General features: G+C 33.1%; 3 protein-coding genes across 3 annotated transcripts; 2 read left to right on the forward strand and 1 right to left on the reverse strand.

Moving 5' to 3' along the window:
- Positions 1-856: 856 nt before the first annotated feature.
- On the reverse strand, positions 857-18285 carry LOC133332357 (arrestin domain-containing protein 3). The gene is made up of 3 exons (XM_061540754.1): positions 18171-18285; positions 986-2386; positions 857-915 (listed from the first exon to the last, which is right to left on the reverse strand). The coding sequence occupies exons 1-3, from the start codon at positions 18283-18285 to the stop codon at positions 857-859; spliced, it is 1575 nt and encodes a 524-aa protein (XP_061396738.1).
- On the forward strand, positions 3468-7737 carry LOC133332366 (tetratricopeptide repeat protein 14 homolog). The gene is made up of 9 exons (XM_061540768.1): positions 3468-3759; positions 3941-4158; positions 4350-4552; positions 4619-4825; positions 4887-5308; positions 5950-6018; positions 6095-6264; positions 6323-6452; positions 6521-7737. Exons 1-9 carry the CDS (start codon positions 3468-3470, stop codon positions 7708-7710), a joined length of 2901 nt encoding a protein of 966 aa, XP_061396752.1. The 3' UTR covers positions 7711-7737.
- Positions 14687-15359, forward strand: LOC133332359 (GTP:AMP phosphotransferase AK3, mitochondrial). Its single transcript, XM_061540757.1, has one exon. The coding sequence runs from the start codon at positions 14688-14690 to the stop codon at positions 15357-15359; it is 672 nt and encodes a 223-aa protein (XP_061396741.1). The 5' UTR covers position 14687.
- Positions 18286-21544: the final 3259 nt, after the last annotated feature.

The raw sequence follows: 21544 nt of genomic DNA on the forward strand, positions 1-21544 counted from the left end.
TTACAATATAACCTAACTTTTTGTAATATAACCTACATTTTTTGAATAAATACATTATTGCCAAAAGTTTTTATGCGGTAATAGATTTCTATAACCTATAAGAATTTATTTGCAGATTTTGTATCTTCTATTGATTTATCAATTATAAATCCCTTACAAGTTCCGTTGTCTAAATAAAATTCAAATTATTTTGTAATATAACCACACTTGAGATAACATAACCTCAAAATTGTTGTTACACAACCTCACTTTTTGTAACATAAACACAATTTTTAAACATACAAATCTCAGTTTTAAAATAGATAATAAATAATGTTTGATATCAGGCCACAATTTCACTTCTTTTATAACATAACCTCACTCTTTGTTAAATATAACCTCACATTTTGTAACAAAACCTCACTCTTTATTCAATATAACCTCAAATTTATTAATCTAACCTCACATTTTTGATAACATAACCACAATTATTTTAAATGTAAATAAGAAGCCTTGTAGCACAGTGTTTTAATTTGACATTTTGTTAAGCATTGCTATTTTTTTAATAAACGACGATATTTGTTCGATAAAAGCTTAAAGCTTTCAAAAACGTTTAAGCTTTCCTAGTTAATATCAGCAGCTGCTACTTTAAGTGGTGTTTTGTTTTGAATTTTCATTTTTTGTTTTTAGTTTTGTAAAACATCTATCTAAACTATGCTATTCAATTATATATCCCTTACTTGTCCTGCGAAGGGGGAGGGTGGGTCTAGTAACTCTGTTTTCAGCAATAGAAATACAAGTTTTCTAAATGTCATCATGTCATGGATTGATCGATCGATTGATTAAATGCATCATCATCATTATACGTTATGTGGACTCATTTTGGTGTCTCGGGCGGAGCTGTGGCATTGCCAAAAAGTTCTTCATAGGAAGGAGCTGGAAATTCAAAAAAGAAGAGAAAAATTAATAAAAAATTCTTTTATAAATATTCCAAACAAGAACTTACGCAATTCATGGGCCCCCGGTGGTGGCCGCATTGCCATATACGTGGACGACGACACCGATGCATAATGTGCACTAATCTGAGTTGTTGTCGCCGGTTGCTGCTGTGGTGGTGGTGTTGGCGTTGCACTTGGCGTCAGCTGATTAACATGCGGCATTAAACTATATTGTGGTGAATCGGACAATGGATATGGTGGCATATGTGCGGCTGGCGGTGGATATGAACTAATCATCAATGGACTACTCGAATAAGGCATATATGGTACATTGCTATTGCTACGTATACTAGCCCGATTGAGAGGGCTATTGAATTGCGATGACGATCCCGAGGTGTAAGAGAGGGCAGTACCACCCACAGCTGGACTTAGAGTGGCGGCCGATGAATCCGATGTTGTGGAATGCAGTGAACTCGATTCACTGCTATACTGCGACGAGTGTGATGGTGAACCAATGGAATTATCCAATGGCGGATACATGGTCATTGTGGAAGTTTCAAAAGGATTACCAGCACCCATATTTGACATCACTGCAACACCAGCACCACCACCTCCCTCTGGTGGTGGTTGCAGTGGTGGTCTTCTGACCGAAGCTTCAGTCTCATTGCTGTACATTTTAAAAGGCATATTTAAGACAAGATTTTTAAAGAAGCCCCTCAACACAGCCTCCACTCTCAGTTCATAGGAAATGTTGATGACACCCGAAAGTTCATCGTCGCTGGGTTGTACCGTTTCAGGTATTAACAATTCATGGGCAAATGAACGTTCACTTTTCTTGTGTACCGAACCGGTTTCTTTATTTGCCACCGGGATAATTTCCACTTTCTGGACCCTCAGCGGCAAATGGCTATAATAGCAAATATATTGGAGAACACAAAAGCGTAACTTTTCCACGTTTGTTCCGCTGTTATTGGTAACGGTAACACATATCCGTAACGGTTCTCCACGCACGGCAAAATCTTCCGGCAGCAAAGCTAACATTGTAATGGGCCGCGAACCAAATAGACTTATCGTTTTGGTAATTTGTTTCTCTAATGGTGTCGGATTCAAACGATACATTGGTGGTAGAGGCATATTTTTCATTACCGTTACGGGTATAGAGTGACGTTCATCGAATGACCATGGTCGTTGTATTAGGATACGTAATTTATATTTAATGGATCCATGGCTACCTTTAAAACTTGATGGTAAATTCCATTCCAATGGCATTGAGAAATCAAAGGTATGTTCACCAGGACTCAGTTCAATGCCACGCGGTTCAAATACCGACAAAGGAATTTCATTGTGGGCATAGATTTCTTTGCTCGAATAGAATAGGCTGCGTGTCGATTCATTATTTGAATTGGAATTTTTACGTAAAATTTCCATCCATTTACATTTGCCTTTGCCAGTTATTTGGACCTTGATGGCTGTGAGGGAAGAAAAAAAATATTTTTTTAGAAACAATTATATTGATGTTTTTTATATACTTAAAAAAGTTAGGTTATGTTGAGAAAAAATCGGTACATTTTTGTTGATGATTCAATAAAAGAAAATTAATGTCTTCAAAATTTCATCTTAACCTATAAGCTAGCTTTTTAATTGTAAAAGTAGAGAATGTGATAAAAGTTTCATATATTGCTTACAAAATTCCACAAAAATAAATTAAAAGCAATTAAAAATTTAATTTCACTTTTAAAATTTGCGTTAATTTATTATTAGCTATTCATTCACAACGGAATTACTGCTCATTGTGAATGATTGTAACACATGTTATTATGGGAGAGTGGTAGAGAAACAAACATCTATTAGTCATGGAGAGACCGTCAACAAAGAGGCTAATATATCAATAGTTAATGTATCCATTATGTATTTTTTTATCGAAAATAAAAAAATAGTATATTTCTTTTTTTAAATTATTCCTAGTTTATTCGCCTTTCCCATGTTTGCTTGGTTACCCCAAAAGACCATTCACAATAGACACATAACAAACAATCTCTACAATGTTGGCGCTTTTTCTGTATTTCTTATGTTGACATTACTCTTTTCAATGAGAAACCAGACACAATGACAAGAACAAGAAGAAGCATCATTTTGATTGAACAAGCAGCAGACGGCTAGTGTGTGGTGAACGAAAAAAAAATAAATTATTAATGATTTTTCGTTATGAAAAATAAATACCAAGGGTAGGTAATAAACAAAATAAGTAAGTACTACAATTAATTAATGAAAATGTGAAGAAAAACCGCAAAGAAAAATGAGGAAATGGAAGAAAAAAGACTAAAAAGAAAAGACACAGCCACATGAGGTAATCCAACATAGAGTATATACGCGATGCGGCGGCAGCTCCTCCTCTGCAAATAAGGTTTGGACAAAAATCTATAGACACACACACATACAACTATATTTAGTTGATGGTATATATAGATAAAATATATGAATTTTTGTTATTAACTACATTTAATTTTACACTTCCAGTTGATTTGGAGGAAAACAAACAAAACAGAAAAAATGGATGCTGAACTAATAAAGAAAGCCTTGTGCTTTCATGGCAAACCCATGCAAAAGATATGGGATGATGAGAGGGGCGCAATGGATTTACAAACTATGGGTGTACCGGAAGATGGCAATTACAGCGTCTACATGGAACGGCAAAAACATTTCACATTTCAGGATAGAGCCAAACGACTGAAATTGCATCAATTTTTGGCACGCAAAGCAGATGATCTCTACGACAGGGACTTGTCGAAAATTCCCGCTATACCAAGGAAAATAGAACTTAATCCGGAGGATAAAAGTAAGTGTATTTGGCAAACCAGAATTTGCGGTATAAAAATACGTATTGCAAATATGTTAAAAACGTTAAAACGGTCAAAGTGAGAATTTAGTTTTGAAAAACATGGTAAGCTACTGCGTCCTTTCTATCCTATTTTCTTTGAAATTAGCTATGCTACACCATCATATATTTAACTCTATAATTTTAGATAATCAAGCAATTATGGTTAAGATGCCGCCATATGAAACATTTTTACAAAAAAATCAAGATAAAGTTAAGCGGCACATCCTTGAATCAATTAAGCCGGGCGATATTGTCTATGCCACAATTTTAAAAGGCAAACTTGGTTCTGTAGCTCCGCTTGTGGTCAAACCTTTGTGTACGGAAGAGAATAATTTCAAAATGCTAAAGGATTATAAAATTAAGGTGAGAAATTTGACAACACATTTCGGGATTTGAAAAAAATAATAGATTTGTTATACCCCCCTTCCTCACATAAGGTGAAACCATAATTCATAGTGCATTTTATATATCATTATTGGATCGTATACACTTTTTTCTAAAACAATGAAATTTTATTTAAAAAAAAAATATATTAATATCTTTATCTCTTTCAGACCACAATTCCGACGCATTTATCTGGCCCCCCAGTGTTGGAAAGTACTACTTCAGCCAATCATCGTGATAATATACGCTGTGAAGTCATTGAAATTTCGGTGGATGCTGAACGCATGACCCTCAGTCTAGAGCCATTTGCAGAGAAAAATAAAAATAAGAAATTAGGAGCAATAACAGTAAAAGAATTACCATCATTGTATGGGTAAGTCTTTAGATGAATGCACATAGCTAAACATTTCCATTATCATCACATCCCTAAACATAACAGTAAACTTACGGAAAATCCCCAAACCTATGAGCAATATTTGCACAGTGCCCCCGAATTGGAAAATCCAAATTATGATGTGCTATATGCCAGTGTGGGCTTAGACGTGAATGATAATTTCACCTTAATGAATAATTTTAAAGATGGCTTCCCACAACAAGAATATGCCAAAGAATTGAGACAGATACAGGCCAGTAAATGGGCATTTAGGTAAGTCCAATAAATTTGCAAAATTTTCTAATTTATTTTCCTTCCTCTTTTCCTCTTTTAGATCTGTGGCCGAGGGTATTGAATATTTTAAAGTTGGCCAACATGTTGAGGCATTCCAGTGTTTGAATAAAGCATTAAATATTGATCCACGAAATGTTGAAGGTTTGGTGGCTCGTGGTGCATTATATGCCAATAAAGGATCATTCCTCAAAGCCGTGGAAGATTTTGAAAAGGCCTTAAAATTAAACTCTTTACATGTTAATGCCCGCAAATATATGGGAGAGACCTTGGTCGCCTTGGGTCGTAGTTATGAGGAAGATAATCGTATACAAGATGCCGCCAAGGCATATCGTGATTGTTTAAATATAATACCAAATCATGAGCAGGCCACACTACTACTGGAAGCCATACAACATAGAACTGGAGCTAATGTTGATGTTGCTCCACCGCCACCAATGTTTGGAAATTCTTATGAACAAATGGGTATGTCAAACCTCTTTTGAAATTTAAAATGTTCAATGTGATATTTTCTTTTGGAATCACTTGATACGCAACAAGAAGAGATTTTTCGGGACTTCGGTTTATTATTAATATTTTATTTTGAGTTATTTGCTATCGTACAAAATGACTAAGACCACCGCGACAATGCTGACAATTTGTTGGCAACATTTCTTTCGAAATTTAACTCTATTTTACGTTACTCTATTTTAAGTATAAAACAGTGTGTGAATATTTTTCGATATTTACTCAATATTTCCGGAACGCAATTTCATTTGAAATTTACTTTTACGGCCCTTTAAATTTTAAAACATCGCTCTACACTTTGATGTCTTATCAAACGAATTGTTCTTTATCTTCGGAAATCAGATTTACTTTAAGTTAACTTTTTATGTGAAACCCAAATCCTTACAAGGAAGTCTATACATTTCATCCCAATTGCTTCACATTGCTTTCATTCAGTTGCAAACTTACTAAAACTCTAAATGTGATAATTTGAGAAATCCGAATATCAAGTCTCGTAATTTACGTATTGAGACGACTACCACTCCATGTGATTTTTTCGGTCTGTTTTCGTTTTGACCTTTGAGAATCGAGAAAATAATGTGAATTTTTGTCCATAACAGATAGAGCATCCTCAGCAAGTCAAGGCTCAGATTCCGATGATTCATCTGATTCAGAATCCGATTCGGAAGGTAAGTAGGCCACAACAAGACCATTAAAAATGAATACTCTTACATTTATATTATTTTGCTGTATTTTCATTCAAAGAAAATCGCCCCTCACACAGTAAAAAAGCAGATTCGTTATCGCCCTTAAGCAAAAAATTAGCCTTACATGCCCAAGAAATGAAAGTATCCAGAAAACAGGTGTTCAGCCAACCATTTTATGTTAATCAAAGTGCGGCGCCTACGACGTCGGTTGTTCCCAATGAGTTTAAGGTGAGTCACACAAATCTTCAAATTACACAAAAATAAACACCCACCCCAATTTTTAAAGCTTGATGAGGATGACACCGAGACAAGGGTTCGCAAACTTTTGCAAGAGGCTTCAAAGCACAAAAAAGATAAGAAAAAAAGTAAAAAATCTAAAAAGTCCAAGAAAGCAAAGAAAAGTTCAAAGGATAACAACAAGGATTCGGAAGATGAATATTCAAGGTAACATCAACCTTAAAGAGATGATTCAGTTTTCTTTGCCAAAATGCATGGAAATTAATCAATTTCATTTCCAGATATGATAACCAACAACTCGATTTGGATATACAAAGCCGAGAACATGCTTTAAATGAAAATTTAAAATTATATGAAAAATCCATACAGCTGTTGAAGAAACGTCAACTGTTATTGGATCATCAACCAACAACATCGACAGCAGCCGCAGCGACGTCGATGGCAGCATCCAATATTAATACGTCGTCTTTGGCACGTAAGAGAGATAAATCTGAGACACCGCCACCAGCCCCCTCATTTAGATCCGATAAAAATCGTAATAATGGTAAGGATTATCATACCATAGGATTTGGTAAGCAATCGTCAGCATCTACTGCAGGGTCATCGCAGCTGCATCACAACTCAGCGACGGCAAAGAAAGAGGAGAAAAAGTTATCTTTTCAAATTCGTAAACCTGTTACCGTGGATAAATTCGGTTTGATACGATTACGATCGCCCTTTCAACCGGAGAAAAGTCCAACACCAAAATCTCCCTCACCTAAACGTAGACGTTTACGATCCCGTTCCCGATCTCGTTCTAGATCACGTTCTCGCGGCTATCGGCGCAGTAGTCGTAGCCGTAGTATTGGTAGATCACGATCACGTCGTTGGCATTCACGTTCACGTAGTCGTTCGCGTGAACGTTACGCCGCACGACGTAGACGTCGTTCTACATCACGTTCTCGTTCAAGTTCATACTCTGACAGACGTCGGAGAGATTCACGTTCACGATCGCGTTCTCTTTCACGGGGTCGTAGGCGTCGTTCGCCATCACCATTTCATCGTGGACGACGTTCACCATCGTCCCCATCCAGCAGCCGCCGTCGTTCGTATGGCCGACGTTCACGTTCGCCCGCTTATTATGGTCGCGGCGGACGTGGTGGTTTTCGTGGTGGACGTGGTTTTAGTTATCGCGGTAGTTATCATTCATCGAAATTTGGTAATCGTGTTTGGAAAAATCCCAATTCAAATGATCCATCATCAACAAAGGATTCCTCGCCGGATGATGGTCGTTGGCCTCATGATAAATATGAAAATACCAGCCCTAGGGCAGATGGGAATCCCGATGATCCCACAATTGAGGAAATTGATGAGATTATAAGTAAGGCACAGCGTGAACGTAAGCAGAATATTATCAATAATGATAAGGATATACTTAAGAAACCGAATAAATGGTAAATTAAAAAAAATATAACATCAACAAGAAACAAATTCTCAAACAAAGCAGAATATACAAGAACAAATTCTCTTTTTGCATTTAAAATGTAAATCTAAGAAATTTAATAAAAAATACAATATTTCGTAAAATAAAATTTAAAAAATGTGTATATTTAAATTTTAAAATTATAATCAAATTATCAATCAGACACCCGTTCGAAATATATATTGAAGCTATAACGTCATTCTAGTCTCAATTTGATACGTTTTGCAAAATTTCGTGTCAATCGGACAAACATTAGGAGTTTGGTGCACCATTTACATAAAATCGGATGAAAATATATATGGGAGCTATATCTAAAACTGAACCGATTTTCACGAAACTTAACACACATTATTCTGGACATAATTCATTACACCATGCCAACTTTCGTGCAAATCGAAAGATATATAGAGGCTGTGCTACACCATTTACATAAAATCGGACGGAAATATATATGGGAGCTATATCTAAATCTGAACCGATTTTCACTAAATTTTACACACATTATTCTAGACTTAATTCAGTACGCTATGCCCTATTTCGTGCATATCGAAAAATATATAGGGACTTTGGTGCACCGTTTACATTAAATCGGACGAAAATATATATGGGACCTATATCTAAATCTGAACAGATTTTCACGATACTTAACACACACCAATCTTAATTTAATTCAGTGCACCATGCCAACTTTCGTGCAATTCGAAAGATATGTAGGTACTTTGGTCCAACCATTTACATAAAATCGGACGAAAATGTATATGGGAACTATATCTGAATCGATTTTCAGGAAACTTAACACACACCATTCTGGACTTAATTCAGTATGCCATGCCAATTTTCGTGCAAACCGAAAGATATATAGAGGCTGTGGCGCACCATTTACCTAAAATCGGACGAAAATATATATGTGAGCTATATCTAAATCTGAACCGATTTTCAGGAAACTGAGCACACATCATTCTAGACTCAATTCATTACGCTATGCCAAATTTCGTGCAAATCGAAGGATACAAAGGGACTTTGGTCCACCATTTACATTAAATCGGATGAAAATATATATGGGAGCTATATCTAAAACTGAACCGATTTTCACGAAACTTAACACACATTATTCTGGACTTAATTCAGTACGCTATGCCAAATTTCGTGCAAATCGAAGGATACAAAGGGACTTTGGTCTACCATTTACATGAATATATATATATATATATACAGTGGTGGTCACAGAATTAAAACATTTACTGTGGTAAACATTTTTTGATCCGCCCTCGATTCGTTTGAAGTATTTTTGAAAATTTTTTAATTCAGAACACTTCGATATACTGCACTTAAGAGATTTAGTGTGAAAATGGAAAATTATTGCATACAATTTTTCCATAAATAACGGTTTTTATGAAAATACATCGACCTTGAAGTGGCCATATAATTAAAACATTGTGTGATTTTTTACTTTACTGAATTTTTTGAAAATATTTTTAAAAAAGCTCTTCAATTTAGTTAAATTATGTAAACTAAGCACCGATAAAATCATTTACTGATAAAAAATTTTGAAAAAATCTGTAAAATCTATCAAAATTGCCGAAAATTTGTACAGTACACCTTACATTCAGAAAATAACCCTTATTATAGAAAATAAAGGTCCGAATGCACCAGAAATTGCTAGAATTATTAGAAAACAATAAATAATTCTCAAAATAAATAAATATTTGAAAAAAAATTGAAAAAAAGGGAATTATCCTAAAAGAACGACTCAATTTCGATAGCCTTTATTGAAGAAGTCCGGAATATTTTTGCAGTATGTAAGGAAATATCGATTGATATTGGCATTTATTATATCAAATCGATTGTTTGAGTATTACAGAATATATTTTATCAAAAAATATATCAGTGACAACAGAACGAACAGAGATCAACACCTATGTTGACGAGAAAACGTTTCTGGTACACAGGAGCATGTTTGATGGTTAACTCTTGACCCTTAAAATCTATTGAACATGACAATATTTTTCCAAAATAATATTTTTTTAATATAATAATGTCCGTTTAATCTATTTTAGCCTAAAAGACAGAAAAATTTTCAATTTGACAAATATTTAAAGTCTTGTGTTGAGCATCAAAAATGCTGCTGTGTACCAGAAACGTTTTCTCGTCAACATAGGTGTTGATCTCTGTTCGTTCTGTTGTCACTGATATATTTTTTGATAAAATATATTCTGTACTACTCAAACAATCGATTTGATATAATAAATGCCAATATCAATCGATATTTCCTTACATACTGCAAAAATATTCCGGACTTCTTCAATAAAGGCTATCGAAATTGAGTCGTTCTTTTAGGATAATTCCCATTTTTTCAGTTTTATTTCAAATATTTATTTATTTTGAGAATTATTTATTGTTTTCTAATAATTCTAGCAATTTCTGGTGCATTCGGACCTTTATTTTCTATAATAAGGGTTATTTTCTGAATGTAAGGTGTACTGTACAAATTTTCGGCAATTTTGATAGATTTTACAGATTTTTTCTAAATTTTTTATCAGTAAATGATTTTATCGGTGCTTAGTTTACATAATTTAACTAAATTAAAGAGCTTTTTTAAAAATATTTTCAAAAAATTCAGTAAAGTAAAAAATCACACAATGTTTTAATTATATGGCCACTTCAAGGTCGATGTATTTTCATAAAAACCGTTATTTATGGAAAAATTGTATGCAATAATTTTCCATTTTCACACTAAATCTCTTAAGTGCAGTGTATCGAAGTGTTCTGAATTAAAAAAAAATTCAAAAATACTTCAAACAAATCGAGGGCAGATCAAAAAATGTTTACCACAGTAAATGTTTTAATTCTGTGACCACCACTGTATATGGGAGCTATATCTAACTCTGAATCGATATGCAGGAAACTAAGAACACATTATTCTAGACTCAATTTAGTACACTATGCCCAATTTCGTGCAAATCGAAAGATATATAGAGGCTGTGGTTCACCATTTACATAAAACCGGACGAAAATATATATGGGAGCTATATCTAAATCTGAACCGATTATCACGAAACATTAAATCGGACGTAAATATATTTAGGAGCTATATCTATATCTGAACCGATTTTCTTAAATTTCAATAGGGTTTCTCAGTGGTCCAAATAAATGAGCTGTGCCAAATTTCATCCGATTCGCATCATAAATGTGACCTGTACGTTGTTTACAATTTAACATGGACAGACGGACGGACATGCATAAATCGATCTAAAAGAAAAATATAATTACGTTTAATTTTCATTTAATTAAAAAACAACAATCCCCTATCATAACAACTTCATCTGGTAATTCACATTAGTGCATCATTAATGAATGAGATAATTTTCTCCGGCCCCCAAAACAAAAACAAACTTCATTCACCGTTTACAAAGAGAATACAGTGGAGAGAGAGTACGACACAGCAATGCAATACAAAATCAATCACAATGTATTCGTATGGGGGATTTTGGCAAATCTCTCTGCCCAGCGTGACCGTTGTGCCACTAAAGTATCAATTTTGATACTTTTTTTCGGCCTTGCCACTCTTGTGCCACTTTTTTATTTTGATACCAAATGTGCCACTTTTTGAAATTTTGTGCAACTTCTTCCTATATGTTGCCACTTTGTTTTAAAATGCTCGTTCACGAAGATATTTACTAAGAAAATATTCATGTGCACCATTTTTCAATTGGTTTATTGAAATTGTCTATTAGAATTTTTACATACTGTAGTACAGGGAATTGTTATTGTGCATTAGATGACATACGGAAAGTATTTTTGTAACCCAAATGAAGGTAACATTATGATGCGACGTATACAAGATGGTGCGCCTAAGACCCTAATTTTTCCCAATTGGGTATCGAATAGAGTCTACAATGACTTTTCATGGGATACAGGCTTGGGATGAGAATAATGTGGTATTGAAATATTTGAACATAAGACTTAGCTTTTGACCGATTTTAAAATTTGTAAGTACCGTCCATATATAATTTCATCAGATTCCATGTTAATATGTAGCAAAATAGTGTGCCACTTTTTGTGCCACCTTTTCAAAAGAGTTTTGCCACTTTTTTTCAAAAATGATACTTTCTGTGATACTTTTCGAAAATATTGAGCGGTCACGCTGTCTCTGCCACTCCAGTGGAGAGAGATATAGTGGGCAGATAGAGAGCAGAGCTTGAGATAACTGCAAATAATTCGTATCTTTTTTTCTCCCAAATAAACAAGTATTTTTATTTTTCGTTCATATTGACTCCACCAACAAATATCAACCAAATACAACTGGGCATAAATTCCCCAACTGTTGGAGAAACAAAAACCAAAAACACTGAGTGTAAAAATATAGGAACGAAGGCAACGACGAATGGATTTCAGGCAAAATATCGTGTCAGTAGTTTCGGTAGTGGTATTGACATTAGACGCGTTGTAGTGGTTTAGCATTTAGAATTTTTTGGCAAAACAAAAGGAAAAAAGGTTTGCGTGTCATCATTTTGTTGTTTTGTTTTTCATATAAAAATAGAATATCTTACTCACATTTTGCAAACATACATTTCCACATCAACAACCTGCATTTGGTAATTAGGTTGCAAAGGAAAGAAGGAAGGAAAAATACATCGAGGTAAACTAAATTTGAAGGTGTGCAAAATGTTCCTATTTTGCATTATCTTTTGAGTGTGTGTGAAAAATAGTGTGCTTGTCACAAAACGAAGACAATGTTTTATATTTTCTTTTATCAATTTAAAAAAATTAATTATTTTCGATCAAAGTTCAATTAATATCAATTTGTTGGTATCATAGATTGTGTTATTTTTTCTGTTCATATTCACATGCTTGTCTTCGTATTTTTTTTTTTATAATTTCCTCCGGTTTGGACTTTGAGCTCCCTCTCTCACTGTCATTTACCAACAAGAACAGCTTATTTGTATGTATGGTGTGGTGTGTATGCAAAAACTAACCGGAATGGAGGGTGGCTGGCACTCTATAGGTGGTAATAAAAGTAAATATTTACCTATATTGTTTATAAACAAAAACTTTGGTAAATATAAAGGAGAATATAAAAGTTTCTATTTGTTAACCAAAGAAACCATAGAAGTTCTAGGATTGTAGAAGAATTGACAATCGAATAACCTTAACAGTAATTGATACATTGAAATAAGTTAATGTATTTATGTAGATGAAATATCTACGTTAGATAACGTCAGAAGAAACATATCTGTTGAATGATGTAAATTATTAAAATAACTTTGATAAAATATCATGGATATCCAAACAACGCAGATAAAGTATCTACGTTATACAAATCACATAGATAAAGTATCTACGTTATCGAAATAACCAGGATAAAGTATCTACGTTATCCAAACAACGTGGATATGGCATCTACATTATCCAAATATTATCTAAATAACCCGGATAAAGTATATACGTTATCCAAAATACGTGGATAAAGTATCTACATTATCCAAATAACTTGGATAATGTACCTACGATATCCAATCAACGTAGATAAAGTATCTACACTATCTAAATAACGTAGATAAAGTATCTACGTTATCTAAATAACCGGTATAATGTATCTACGGTATCCAAACAACGTGGATCCAAATAACGTGGATAAAGTATCTGAGTTATTCAAATAACGTAGATAATGTATCTACATTATCTAAATAACCCGGATAAAGTATCTACAATATCCAAATAACCTGGATAAAGTATCTACATTATCCAAACAACATGGATATAGTATCTACATTATCCAAATATAGCTAATAAAGTATTTATCTGGATAAAGGAACTACGTTATCCAAACAACGTAGATAATGTATCTAAGTTTTTCAAATAATGTAGAAAATTTATCTACATTATCCAAATAAAATAAAGTATATACGTTAACTAAATAACCTGAATAAAATATCTACGTTATCCAAACAACGTAAGATATATGTTATTCATATTACGAAGATAAAAAATACGAAGAAAAAATTATCCAGTTAACGTAGAAAAAATTCTAAGTTATCCGAACTCCTTTACAAAGTATCTACGTCATATAAATAACGTGGATAATGTATCTACGTTATCCAATTAACGTGGATAATGTATCTAAGTTATCCAATTAACGTGGATAAAGTATCTACGTTATCAGAACAGCTTACATAAGGCATCTACACTACCTAAATAACGTGGATAAAATATCTACTTTAACCAAACAACATAAGATATATGTTATTCAAATTATGAAAAAATAACGAAGAAAAAAATTACTCAGTAACCTGGGTACTTTTTTTCAATAGAAAAAAATTCCTCAGTACCCTAGGACTCTTTTCAAGAGAAAAAATCCTCAGTACCCTGAGGACTCTTTTTTTCAATAGAAAATAATTCCTTAGAACCCTGAGGACCTCAGTACCTTGTGGACTCTTTTTTTCTCAATAGAAAAAATCCTCAGTACCCTGAGGACTCTTTTATCAATAGAAAAAAATCCTCAGTAGCCTGAGTTCTAAAGAAAAGATTTCTTTTATTTAAAAATTATCGGTCTTAAATATAGGCCTACACATATTCTAATGTATCCACCAATAAAAATATGTTGTTTATATTATTTCTTGTTAATAAAACTCTCACGATTTTTTATGTATTTTGTATTATAAAACCAGTTTTCAAATCTGAGGGGGAAGAATTAGTAACGTTTTTTGTTTGTTTGGTTTTATCAAATCATGAACAGGCAGCAATAGTGCAAAATTCACATTCACATTATCAAAATCACCCCAGCTTTTATTGTACAACAAAAAAAAATTGTTTATAATCTGCTTATCATTTTCTATATATTTTATTTTGTTTTTTTGAATTTCAGTTTCAATTCGGAATTTGCTAAACGCGGACGACGGCAACACCCAATTCGCACAAAAAAAATTAAATCAAAACATATTACACAAGCAAAATGATATCAAAAATATTCCGAGCTGTTATACTGGGTGCACCTGCCTCCGGTAAGGGAACCATATCAAAACGTATTGTGGATAAATTTGGCTTCGATCACATATCACCTGGCGATATTTTGCGCATGAATGTCAAAAACAATACTGCGCTAGGTAAAGAGGCTAAAGTTTTCATTGACCAGGGCAAATTGGTGCCCGATGATTTGATCATTAAGTGTGTCATGAGCCGTCTGCAAGAATCTCAGGGTAAATCATGGATGTTAGATGGTTTTCCACGTACCCGTGTTCAGGCTGAACGTTTGGCAAAAGTTGAAGCTCTCGATGCTGTGATAAATCTTGAAGTGCCCCACGAAGTGATTATAGATCGTGTTAAGGGGCGATGGATTCATTTGCCATCGGGCCGTGTTTATAATGTTGGTTTTAATGAGCCTAAGGTGCCGGGTAAAGATGATATTACTGGGGAGGATTTGGTACAACGCGATGATGATAAACCAGAAATTGTTGCTCAACGTTTACAGGTCTATGAGGAAATGATGAAACCCGTCTTGGACTTTTACTATGAACATAATTTAGTTACAAATTTCAAGGGGAAAACTACCGCGGAAATATGGCCGAAAGTGGAGCAATTCCTGTTGGAGAGAACCAAGGCAGCTGTTATGGCAGGAAGACTGTAATAAATAAATAACACTATTTTATTTAATTTCTAAACTTTCCATTTGAAAGAGATCTTCGGAAAAGAAACACAAAGTGTTTAATATTTTTTAACTTAGTTGTAGTTAATTTGTGATTAAATTGTATTACGTTTTTATAATACAACAATAACAATTTTAATATGAAATCATTTCTTGTTCCATCATGACTAGAACAATAATAAAAATAAAATAATTAAAATCCTATTAAAAAAATAATTATCAAAAACCTTTAACAACTCTACACAATAACCCTTCTTGACAATGTTCGCCCGTCCGTCCGACAAAGCCATTCAAATGAAAGTGAATTTTGTTTTCCTTTAGTTTCTGATAAAGCCATTTGTTATCTTCTTTGGCAACAGCGTTCGTCGCCGTAGTGGGTCTTTAACGGAGAAGACAAATGTGGCCTTTGATTCTAATTTGCCATAAACAATGTTGTGGGAGATGATTGTGTGCGAATTTATATGTTTGTATGTGGGTGTGTCGCAAATGGATCTCATTCCAGTAAAATCATATTTATTTAGCAAATATTATTTTTTTATTGTCATTTATTTACATTTGAACTTTGCATGTCGTCTGACTTGATCGTTATGACAGATTTTAAGGTGTAGCGGCGTTACTCTGGACTCCAAATCACTAATGCACAAAATAGTACGATAGCGGTGATGGCTAATCATGTATTCTCCTTCTTTCTCTTTACGTCAGTCGTTTTTGTTGATGTTCTCTCAGTTCCGCTCCCACACATTTACTCTTTATTTAATTCTGTTCAACTCTGCTCCAAATACAGATGTGTCGTGTATTGTGAATGATTAAGCAAAACCAACTCCTCTCACACACTCTACTCTCAACACAGCTTTCTTTGCTCTTCTCTTAAGAAATAATTAAAGCAAGAGGGTTACCAGATTTATTAAATCAGCAAACTGAGGATACTTTAAAATAGAAAAAAGAGTCATCAGCGAACTTAGCTTTTTTTCTATAGAAAAAATAATCTTCAGGAGAAATTGAAGAGAACATTGACATGAAATTTGTTCTAAAAAAAACAGTCCTCAGAATACTGAGGACTTTGGTTCACCATTTACATTAAATCGGACAAAAATATATGGGAGATATATCTAAATCTGAACCAATTTTCACGAATTCCAGACTCAATATAAACCGCTATGCCAAATTTCGTGCAAATCGAAAGAAATATAGGGACTTTGGTACACCATTTACCTTAAATCGGACAAAATTGTACATATATGGGAGCTATATCTAAATCTAGACCGATATTCACGAAACTTAAAACACATCATTCTAAGCCTAGTTCAAAACGTTATGCCAAATTTCCTGCATATCGATAGATATATAGGAACTTTAATTCACCATTTACATTAAATCGGACAAAATTGTACATATATAGGAGCTATATCTAAATCTGAACGATCGTAAGATATATAGGGACTTTGGTGCTATTAAATCGGACGAAAATTTATATGGGGACTATATCTAAATCTGAACCGATTTTCACGAAATTTAACACGCATCATTCCAGACACAATTCAGTACGCTATGTCAAATTTCGTGCAAATCGAAAGATATATAAGGACTTTGGTTCACCATTTACATTAAATCGGACGAAAATATATATGGGAGTTATATGTAAATCTGAACCGATTTCCACCAAACTTAACAGACTCATTTCAGACTCAATTTAGTGCGCTATGCACTAATTTTTTTCCATAGAAAAAAAAAACAGTCCTCAGACGTACCTTGGATTTTTTTTAAGAAAAAAGACCTCCGCGAAGTTTGGAATTTTTTTGTTCGAAAAATATATATGAGAAATATTTTGCTATAGAAAAAACAGTGCTCAGCGTGCTAAGGATTTTTTTATAGAAGATACCTCGTTAACTTTTGATAATAAAGCCGAACCTATATATCGGGCTTTAATATCTAAAATTTTAAATTTTCTGAATGAAACCACAAAAATATTTCGTTCATATTTCTTTTCAGATTCTTATCAAGTTTTTTAAGCACCCTTTTATTTGCCAGAGAACCCCTCCAGTAAACCGCAGAAATTACGAGATTTTACTATTTCAGGACAGAGGCGCCAGGAAAACCACAAGTTGGAAAAAAATGTTTACAAAACACAATATTTTGAAAAAATGTTGGCAATAACCCATTTAAATTACTTTTATCAGCAATGGCAACCCTGCTTTAGCGCTCCCATAACCACAATAAGAATCTAATAAGAATTAACAGAAAAACAAATTACAAACAGGAAAAATCCGTGCAAAATGATGATGCCGTTGATATTCGTGATGTTGGCTGGTATCATTTTTCAAAATAAAAAAATTTAAAAAGGCATAAAAAATTGCCAATGATTTCGAATGGCAGGCAGGCAAATCATAACACAAATGGGCTTGACCAAACGAGCGAGCCGCACAACACAACCCGACAAAACTTCATTGTTTCTTTCTTTGTTTGCCACCAGCCATCAGAAAGTTGAAACCAAGAAACCCATTAAACCAAATAACAAGAAACGAAACGGAGGCAAGTAAACAAAACAGCAATGACCACAAGACGGTGGAGGAAGGGAGGAGGGAATGGCCAGAGCATAACACCAGGGCAATGTGCCGCCGACATCGATGAACACACACAAATATTATATACAAATTAGCTCACTGATTGATGGTGATGATGATTCAAATGGTTCGGGGTTCAATGGGAGTTTCGGGAGGATACAATGCATCATGATGAGATTACATCAACAATCCATGATTATTTTTTCACTTAAAAATTACAAACACAACTTACCTCTGATTTTGGTACGTTTGGTTAGATTTAACCATATCTCTCCCTTGATGGTTTGACCAGCTATATAAACTTTATCGGGATTATCCAAAGTTATGCGTAAACGTTCGTTTTCCATGTTACTGTTTTTTTTTGCTAACAACCCCACCGCACACACTAGGAACAGGAACAACAAAAACACTTGTTTTGTTTTTATTTTTTCTTGATTTCTTTTCTAATTTTCGTATTTGTTGTTTATTTGCAATTCAAAATTTTTGCTGTTAGAAAACACAACACTTTTCGGCTGCCTATTTATTTCACTCATTTTCCATCTCTCTGGGAAATTTTTTTCACATCTTCTTCACTGCCGCATATTTAGATTTGCTTTTATTTTAAATGTATTTTTGTTGTTGTTTTGTTTGTTCACTACATTTATCCAAAAATAAACTTCCTCTATTTGCTGCTTGCTGAATTCTTTGATTTTTTGCTGTTTTTCTTCTTTTCGACGATTTCTTCTAGCGCTGCTGTCATTGTCACCTTCCACCAACCACACTCGACACTCCACTACTGGCCAGCCAGCAGCAGCCTCAACTATTATTTTTGACAATTGACCATTGAGTACTTTTTATTAGTTGTTGTTTTTCTTAATTGTTGTAATTTATTTATTGCCTTAAAATAATTAATTTATTACTTAAAAATATATCTTCTTGTCTTGTTTTGTCTTCTCTTTAAGTACCACCAACTAAAAGTGTTTGCCGTTCGTGTTGTTATATATGTGTGTTTATACAAATCATTCACAATTATGGACAATTTTTCCTTTATGTTGTAAAATGAGAGAGATAGAGAGAGGAAAAATGAGCGAACAGTGTGGTCCATGTGTTTTGATGTAAGAAAAAACGCGTAAATATTGTGATTCATTACATCTTGAAGAAAAAAAATAGATTATTTTAATTTTTTGGGAATTTAATAACATTTTTAAAAAATTTGTATTTCTAAATAAATATCCTATTTGCCAAAAGGTTGTTGATCCATTTGCTTATAGTTGTTATTAACTTCTTTTTAGAAATATAAATGTTTTTTAATGACTTTTATTGAAATAGGAACACTTTTTTTTTAAAGAAATGTAATTATTTAAGATTTGTAATTAAAGCGATGCAATAACAATTATATATTTATTTATTATTATTTTATAACTTTGTGGGACAAGTTTAAATAAAACTTTAATATTTTATTGAAAATTGAAATTTTCAAATTACTATTTGTAAATCATAAACATTTATATCCACCTTTCCACCTTGTAATTAATGTCACTATTTGATTCCACACATTTTTGGAAAATATTTAAAATACTTAAAAAAACGAAACTTTTTGAATGATTTTTTAATTATTCATTTTAAATCTTAGTCAGTATTGTCTTAATCTGAGTTGCTGATGTTTAGTATTAATATTAAATGAATATCAACACTTATTTTTATAAGATTTTTTTTAGAAATTTTTTTAAGATACTTTTTTTAAGTAAAAGTGCAATAAAATAAAATTTTTTATTAATGTTTTACTTTTGTGACATTTAGGTAGACTGAAATCATATAATTATTTATTTTATTTATTGGTGTGATGATCTTTTTTATTTTATTAACTTAAATCAGACATGTACTATGTTTGTTTTAATTTGAAATTCTAATACAAAAATAAACTGAAACAATGGAAGGTCAAACGGAAATGTAATTTGAATTTCAGTCAACCAGAACATTGTGGGAATGTATATGACATATTGTAAAGTATTTGCTGTTAATAAAAAAGTTTAAAAACTTTGTTTTTTAATTTACTCTCTTTTTATAAAATGTAATAGGATGTTAAAATTTTCTACACAAGGGTCTTTTCTCTACATCAGGTGAAGTTCGAACGTAAGCTATACCAGACCAAAACCTATTAAAAAGGTTACCCAGACTGCGAAAATCAGCTGGATTTTAACAGAAAACTTGAGAAGAAGCTGATATGCATGCTGTGTCCATGTATAACCTGTTAAAAATGCATATACATTATAACTTTTTTACTGGGTTAACTACTACTAAATCCACTCCATTTCAAAAGTATAGTATCTTCCTTCATGGCTTCCACTGGAGCTCAGTTTCTTAACCACTTTATTATATCATAGTTCCCATGGATCTCTGTTTATATACTAACTTAATTTTTCTCATTTGTCTTTTTTACCATTGCTATTTGTGCTTTGGTGTATGATCTGGAGACAGGTATGTCGTAGCTTAAATTATTCCACCAATAAGCCGCGCATTTTCCTCTCACAGCACCACTACTATTTAAAGAAGTTAAGTGACTTCCGTTTGGGGTCCATATAGCAACCGGTCCAGATCAATAATATTTTATGTATTATTTTAGAAGAGTTCTAATTTTTTTAATAACTTTACTTTTAGTCCCTGGTAGATCTTCGGTCTCTGAAATGAGTTCAGAAATTATATTTATAGAATACAGAATTAAGGTACATATGTAGGTAGGTATGGATATGGTTCATTCATATATCTGACATTAAATACATATAGAAATAAGTGCAGCTCAGCTAAAAAATGATTTCAAACAATTGTATATCAATTATAAACAAAAAAATATATAACAATAGCAACATTAGCAATAGTTACTCACCTAGAAATAAATACAGTGGGCCCTAGCTATGATAAAACAAGCGTAGATGTCATACAATATGTTATAATAGGTTCGTTTACTTTCCCAGTAACATATACTAAGTAAGAATTTGCAGAGAGTAAATACGAATTTTTCGTTCTCAAGAGAGAAAATTTGCAAAAAGTAAACTAACAACATCCAGTAAAAAGATTGTATCGACACAGCTGATAAAAACATCAACAAAATATGGCGCTAATAAAAAAGTAGCATTTTTATTAGAAAGATTTATAACTAGCTGAACATTGATGCTTTTTATAAATACTTGCGTTTTCTTCATCCATTTTAATGTTTAATATAACAAAATTCACAAAGCAATCAATTAGCATGAGAACAATTTGGTTGTTTGTTTACAAAACAGCTGATTAAATATCAGCTGATGGTACAAGAAAATTCTTGTAAGAATTTGCAAATAATCTGAAAAAATAAGGAACTGTGAGAAGGTAAGTATGTTCAATTGTCTTCGTCTCTTCCTCGTCAACGCAGAGTCTACAGTAATCAGTAGCATCATGATCACATTTACTGGTAAAGGTCCTGATATGCAATGACCAGTAATGATTCCTGTCATTACTCTTATTTCAGCTTTGCTCAGGTTCAACAGTGAGTGTGTCCTTTTGGTAGAAAGAGTCGGCCAAATACATCTTGACACATTGCACCTAGGTTCGTTGTGCCAAACTTCATAGGCTCTTTCGTCAAAGAAAGAGCCA

Source organism: Musca vetustissima, unplaced genomic scaffold, assembly GCF_032173495.1.
Source record: "Musca vetustissima isolate MV318-11 ecotype Yass unplaced genomic scaffold, APGP_CSIRO_Mvet_v1 utg4395, whole genome shotgun sequence".
Lineage (NCBI taxonomy): Eukaryota > Metazoa > Arthropoda > Insecta > Diptera > Muscidae > Musca > Musca vetustissima.